The sequence below is a fragment of the Necator americanus genome, chromosome I (genome assembly GCF_031761385.1).
Source record: "Necator americanus strain Aroian chromosome I, whole genome shotgun sequence".
NCBI lineage: Eukaryota > Metazoa > Nematoda > Chromadorea > Rhabditida > Ancylostomatidae > Necator > Necator americanus.
This window is the reverse complement of record NC_087371.1, coordinates 37293380-37300906: the sequence shown is the minus strand read 5'-3', so window position 1 is coordinate 37300906 and position 7527 is coordinate 37293380. Positions and strand designations below refer to the sequence as shown.

At 39.7% G+C, this 7527-nt stretch overlaps 1 protein-coding gene across 1 annotated transcript; it reads left to right on the top strand.

Annotated features, from left to right (window-relative positions):
- Positions 1-2061: 2061 nt before the first annotated feature.
- On the top strand, positions 2062-6878 carry RB195_008051 (uncharacterized protein; the record flags this gene model as incomplete). Its single annotated transcript, XM_064182033.1, has 17 exons — positions 2062-2163; positions 2266-2385; positions 2442-2526; positions 2748-2857; positions 2917-3033; positions 3120-3275; positions 4476-4564; positions 4627-4762; positions 4822-4944; positions 5006-5086; positions 5152-5217; positions 5725-5831; positions 5956-6060; positions 6194-6299; positions 6388-6466; positions 6653-6780; positions 6834-6878. 17 exons carry the CDS (start codon positions 2062-2064, stop codon positions 6876-6878), a joined length of 1755 nt encoding a protein of 584 aa, XP_064038775.1.
- Between the last annotated feature and the right edge of the window lie 649 nt (positions 6879-7527).

Below are 7527 nucleotides of genomic sequence, written 5' to 3'. Positions count from 1 at the left end.
GAGATTACGTAGATCAGAGCGGGTGGGACACGAAATGATGTGTGTGCGCGCGTGTATGTGCACACACACACAGATGAGGAGACGATGAGGTTTGGCGCTACACGTCTTCCGTCGACCACCTCCCCACTGGGAGGCGACGATCGATGTGTGTTCCGCTCTGCGTCCCTGCACCCGTTCCGCCGACCGACACTCTCGTCTCCTCGCCGTCCGGCCGCCCTTCGACCTCATCCGATCATCATTCTGTGTATGGATAATCATTGATTTGATACTGCGGACGGGACCCTTATTTATTGCACAAGGGAGGCGGTAGTAGTTCGCTTTCTATCACATCATTCATAGGGTAAAGTGTAGTTGGAGCGGGTCACCCAACTGCGTACTTATTTCTGAAAGCTCCATCTTTCTTTTTTTCTAGTAGCCTTAGCCTACTCGTCGTAGATCCTCTAAGGCCAATACACTTAGGTTTTAGGGCCCGTCTGATTTAGTTATTCACTTCTAAAAATAGGAGCGCGGTTGAGTGCGTCTCCCAACTACCCTTTACTCTCATTTACATTTTTAATGGAAAGAATTTCAAGAAATCCTCAGAAAGTTAACTCAATAATTAAACAAATCACGAATAACATGACAATGTTTCAACCTATGGCTTAGAAGATAGGATTTTAAAATGTTATGTAGTTGACAATGAATGGAAACGGAAGTAATAAGACTAACATTTATGAAGTTATTCGAAACATCGATGCCCTGATTTCGTCTCCATCCCTTTCGACTATAGATGAAAAATAAAGTTTAGAATTGTGAGGCTAGAAGTGCAATTGGATAACTCCTCCGCAACCCGTTGGCGAAATAAAGCGATCTCATCCACCAAATCATCTCTCGTTATGAAATCTGCAGTTTTCGTCACTTTGTTGTTTCACTGTTAATTTATGAAGCCGATCTGAAGTATTCACCGCAATTCTCATGTTCAAATGTTGACGTAACATAAACAGAAATCACGGATTGTTAGCGGTGCTATGCAGAAAATCATCAATTGAAGTATTTCTGGGCGTCATCGAAAACAGTTACTAGTGTAATTTTCTTGTCTTGCCGCAACTTCTTCCAATGACTTTGAAAACAGTGTAAAACCGGACTGCTCTCTTAATTCAGCTGAAGGTTAACGTGAACTAAGAAATAGTAGGAATACTTGGTGATTCACGACGATTTTTTTCATTTCCTTCTATTCCTCCTTAAGTGTCTTGGAATAATGTCAATACTCATTAAAACCGACGAAGTACAAACACCTAGTATTAATCCTGAATCATATTGTTTGATCTACTAATTAATTCGATCTTCTTATTTCTGCGTAGCAGATTTGTTTTGGTGAGTGTTGGTATTTCTGTCGATGTACAATGGGTGGTACCTTAGTGGAGATTATATATGATGCGGTAGTGACACGGATTAGAGAACATTCGATTTTACATGAAGCAGCACGATGTGTGGATTCAACGAAGTGATTCAGGCTTTGCATGTGTAAATTTACAGCGGAACTCAGCTGCATCCAATCACAGGATGAAAGGTGATGGGGCGGAGCGATTTGCAGTTTTCTGTACGGGGATTCATGCTTTTTTTTTGCAAAAGCTAGTTTTGTATGGTAATAAATTGCATTTGAACTTACATTGGTTCCAGCATAATTTGGCATGTAAATTCAGTGCAATAATAATGCTTATACGGTTTTTCCGAGGTAACATGTTATTATTGTACTTGTGTAGACTGGTAAACGCTCACAACAATATGATTTGCTCGTTGTGCATTTCTTTTTCTTTATCTTTCAGACCTTGAGTATGCCAAGTTGTTTTGAGACGTGTGTTGGATTCCTTGATTTCATCAGGCTTCTTCAAACACATAGGTTTTTCGGGAGGAGAGAATGAGAGAATTCGAGATATCGCTCCACTTCTGGAAACACTCATATCTTGTTAATCATCGTGTCTTTTCTGCTCTCGTGAAGATTTCTTTAAGATAATGGAATGTTTGATGAGAAAACATAATATTCGAAAGAATTATTCTCGATTGCATATTTTGGTTTTTCAGATGTCTTCTGGTGACCATGTCGCCATGACCATGTTGGCGATGGCGGAGACATTGAGGCAACTACAACCTCCTAAGGTGAAGATGGCTATTAAGTGTGCAAAGGTAAGGAAATATTCTTATCTATTATTGAATTGGTTGTGTTCTCTTTTCTTGCGCCGAGTAATAGTGATCTGAAATATTTTAGCATTAAAGCCAATTGTTTAGGGAGCGCTGACACTCTCCTTATCCGCAGAGATGGCTGCGCATGTGAAATTCCAGCTAGGAAAGCTTTATTTTTTCTACACAGAAAATCTCGAGTTGGCTTTGCAATATTTGGACTCTGCTGTGAGTACAACATACAGTTGATTCCATGTTTTCTTCTCCTTAAGTTCTTCTTCTAGTACGAAATGATGACCAGGATGGGGGAGTACTTCATTCAACCGCGTTTAGAAGCCTTAGTTCTCATATGCGAAGCTCTTATCCATGGTAAATATGAAATATTCCTGTTTCTCATGTGCAAAGCTTTTATCCATACTATGTAAAAATGAATTTTTCTCCATCTCTTGCTTTCCGTTTGAATGCAGAAACGATTTTTTTTCGATGTGTTGCTCTCGTTTCAACAACATCGTTACAGTATGCTCATAACTCGTACTAAAGTTGTTTGATGTGAATTCTCCCACTTCCCAAAGTTGATATTTCTTTTCTAGGACCTTCTAATGCTGCAAGCACTAATCGTGTGCTTACACTGATTCGTTCTGAATTAGGAAATGCGAAAGCTTTTCCAACTATTTACGCAAAGTTGTTCTTTTCCTATATCGTAAGTTTGTGATGCAAAATTTCTGTATTTCTAGATGAAGGGTAAGGTTACAGCTTTAGGAAGTGAACACAATCGAGGGTCGGGCTGAGGATGCTATGGAGGCTTGTCAGGTGGCAATACAACAGTGCGCAGATGATCCTGTAGTTAATCTCTATTTCCGTCTCACTAAAAACATGGTACACGCTTATGTTTCGTAGTGTTCTGCTACAACTGATGATAATATTTTCATACGGAAATCCCACACAATTCTTCTGTATTGTAGGTATCTGCGAGAGTGTCGGGTACTGTTTGCGATGATTCGGAAACGGTAATTATAGGTCAGTTGATCAACAGATTGGATCAGTCATCACCAACCACTGCTAATCTGAAGCTCTTCTATATTTGCACTCTTCTTGCTTTCATGCTTGCTGATGGAAAGGTTAGTTTAGCATTCTTGAGTCGGATTTTTCTTCTTTTTGTTGGCTTGAGCTTGTTCATTGCCAGGATTTCAACTGTTGTTTTTGTAGACAACACTTCCGGCACCAGGCACACAACAGCAATTAAAATTCCGCTAATTAATTTCGTTTGCATCAATGATGCCTGGTTTTTCTTACATTTCAGATGTGCACTATTAATCCAGGAGTATGAAAGAAACTGCACATGTAGAAATTTATTGCAGCGAATAAAGAATTAATTAGTCTTCCACATAAAAGTGAAGACATTTCCCATACGGAAGATATCGGTTTTGTGGCAACAGTTTTGAAACACGAATAGAAAGTGCATGGGAACATGAAGACTTTCAGTATGCGGCTTCTTCGCATATCATAGTACGAGTTTGATGAATAGATAGAAGCACTTTGATAGGTTAACGAGGAGTGTTATCACCGACAGTGGTCGCATTTTCACGTGCTGATCGAGTTAGAAGGGAGGATAATGATAGCGTTGGAACTTCCGTTGAAATTTTATTAAAGGCATCACCCCACGAATCTGAGGTGGTACGGATTTCAGGTGGAGTATTCGCATACGGGATAGTAGATTATGGAGAGGGGGTAATCCCGCCCATTTCTTCCTAGCTGCCGTAAAAAACGGCCCGGAAGATGTGGCGTTCCAGTCGAACTCCTTGTAGAAAATAGCGCTCCGGAACGCTCGAAGCCGTATCTTTCGGGCCGTTTTTTTACGCCAATTAGGTAGAAATAGACTGAATCACCCTTCTCTCCATAATCTACGATCCCGTAGATTATGGAGAGAAGGGCGAATACTCCACTTGAAATCTGTACCACCTCAGATTCGTGGGGTGATGCCTTTAACCCTCAAGTTTTGATTGTCCTCCGAAGATTTCGTGTTTTCTGCCATGTGGTATATTTCAAAATTTTCAATGAAATTTTTTCACGTTGATCTTAAGCTAAAATATAATTGAAGAATAGTGACCATTGACAGTTGTGCCCATAGGTGCTATAGGGTCGGGGCCCCCCCCCGGTGGGGGGGGTTTTCTAAGGGGGGGCCAAAAAAAAGGGGTTCCCCCCAAAAAAAGGGGGAAAAAAAAAAAAAGGCCCCCCCCCCAACAAAAAAAAAAAGAAAAAAAAAGTTGTGCCGTTGACTCCAGGGCTTTATCTACGTATTTTAGACATTTATATTTTAGACAAGATCTTCGCGTCAGCATCTTCGCACATTGCAATCTGAAGTACAAGCACTCAGCAAAGATGGTGCGTGTATACAAGTAGGAATACGGTGGGACTAGTAACTGTAATATCAGATAAAAGTTGTTTCTTGTCTGAATATTTTCTTATTAGATGGATGGATACCGTGCCGCTTACTGTCTTCGCATGCCTGATGACTATTGTGAACTCCGCTTTGCAATGCAATTATGAGAGAGCTGCCAAGTACTACACTATTGCTATGCGACATATTCAGGACTACAACGCCAGGGTGATTCTATAGATTATTGACAATCCGCGTTTTAATTAGAATAATCTTAATATTCTAAGGCTTCAAGGAATCCATGCGAATATGGGATTCTCAGAAGTGTGCAGCGAATGCGAATGGCGTTGAACGAGATGATGGCGCAATGCAACATTATGGCATGTCATCCCAGTATGGCCATGGATAATGTGAATAACTCCAGCCGTTTTATACTTCTTTTCGAAAGAAAAAAAGCATTAGACGATTCAGATTCGTGACATGGTGCAGTTCAGTCAGAGGCATGGGTCAGATTTATTTGAAGAGTTTGGACCAGCTATACAGTCTCTTCTGGTACTTAAAAATAATTCATAGCTATTAGGTAATGATTACTTAATCACTCAGCTGCTACTTTTTAGGGGCACTACTGCTGTTATCTACGAGAGCCGGAAGCTGCTGAGAAGCATTTTATTGCCGCCTCAAAGGTATCATTTGACCTCATACCTTCCCTATTATTTGAGCTAACGTCGCACTTGTTCCACTGATGAACCTAGTGAAGTAAGGTCAAAACAACATGAAGCGCGCTGCAGTTGCGTAATTGGCTGCGCTCGAAGAGATACGGTGGAGAAAGCGGTTAGAGTCGAGGTGGGACCATCGCAAACTGCAGCGAAGAGTGATGGGATCACATCGCAATTCTAGTCACTACGCTTCATCGTGCCGCTTCGAGCGCAGCACAACTGCGCCTTGGTTCATGTCTTTTTGACCCTACTATTCTTAAATGCCATGGTTCTTCGACTGAGTACTTATTATTTTTGTGTTTACAATAAAGGATGTTGAGAACATCACATAGATATCTCAGCTGTTTCGAATATGTATTGATTAATCATCAGTAGTTCACCATGCAAAAAATTGTATGGTAATTTTTAATACATACTTGCTCTTCTGTGGAAGGCTTCACGACGAGGTGAATTTTTATCCGCTATATATTGCAGTTCAAATCGTGCAAGGATAAAAACGTCTGGGTGATGACTCATGTCAACTTAGCCATCACATATCTTGCTCAATGCAAACACGCAGAATTCTATGAAATTGCTGATCAGTACGTTTTATCTCTCGTTTTGTTGCAGATAGTGTTCTTTGTGGGTGAATGAACTTTGACTTGATTGAGTGAATGCAAATTCCAGTCCATTCCAGCGCTTGATTTCATGCGAATTGAGTTTCAGGTTGACACCAAATCGGATCTCGAGTTGTTCTTTGATTGTTAGAAGTAATGCTCAATTTCTACACGCGTTCCATGCATATCTCCTGAACAAAATTCCAGAGTGCAGGTTAAAAAACAGATTGTTTTTTTTAATATCAATAGTTCTCGTTTTAGCCATTAACCACTTCTTTTGAGAATCGATTCGATAACATTATTTGATGTTCCCCTTTGCACATATTATTCCTAGAAATTACTTGCAGGACTTTGATAGCAGAGTGCATGGAAACTGCTAAAATGGAGGATCTCTTTAGACTCCATGGATTGTCGGTTTTGTTATTCTCAGTATTTGTTCCTGTTAATGCTGAGGTAATGCGAAATCTACAGACTTATAAATACATGCTTTTGTTCTCGTTCAGATGCATGAAACTGGACTTTACATTCTTATTTTTTTTAGGTTATTCTTCCAACTCTTGATTGGAGCAAAAAAGGCCATGATCATTCGTTGCATTGTTGGAGTAATAACACAATGGCCAGTAAGTGTTGTTTTGTCTTTTTTTTTTAATTTTGTCGACCTCAGTGGTGCGCTAGCTAATTCATTGTTATTCTTTCGATTTCAAGTGATGCGACTTCTGATTGAAATCGGAATTGATAGAAATTATGTGTACTTTTCCATATATTTTCGATGTTGACGATTATGCTATACTTATCCGTTATTTTAGGAGTGTTGGCTTCTCATGGGATAGACAACAGTGCATACATAGAAGCCGCTCGTAAGGAAATGGCTCTTCTCGATGAAGGTGTCATACGAGCTGAACACCAGACGAATCCTAGCGCAGCCCTGGTGCAGGTATGATTTTTTCGCATACATTTTCGGCACTAGATTTCTTTTTTTCACTTTAGTGGTTCGAAGGCGACCCAACTGCATTCCTCCCAAAAGACGACTAAGATCTAAAGTGACGATGACACAGAGGTATTTGCTGTGATAACAAAGAACAAATCCTGTTATCTGACCAATTCCTGACGTATTTTTGGGTGTAATTATCTTATTTTCCTATACATTTTTCTCTTTATTGTATCCAAGGATCTCTTTATCTGGTAATCGGGTATGATCTCTTTGCAGCAATTCCTTCAATTTTTCTTCCAACTAAACTGTATTTTGAAGTGTTGCATGCAACTTGTGTACATGTGAATGAAACTATAATTTTGCTTCAATTTTTTGAAATGTTAAGTGGCTTTTCGACAGTATGGTTATTGGAAAATGAAGAAGAAATACGAAGAGTACCCTGCTGTAACGATTTCATTACATATTTCGTACTTTTTTTAACGGCTGCTATGTGTATGTATAGTCTTTGAGCTCCATAATTTCGCCCTATTGTAGTTTTTCTCATTTCTTTTCTTTACTGCTGAAGCCACAGAAAAATTACTGTGGTGCGTGGGCGTGTGTATGCACTCGTTAAACTTGTACCTAATCGTTTCAGTAATTTTGAACACGAAGATTCTATTTTTCAAGCCAATGGTAGTTATTCCTATGAGAAGCTTTTACTTTAAGTATTTACGGTCCACTTTTCACCTACAAGTGAACTCGCTTTAGTAT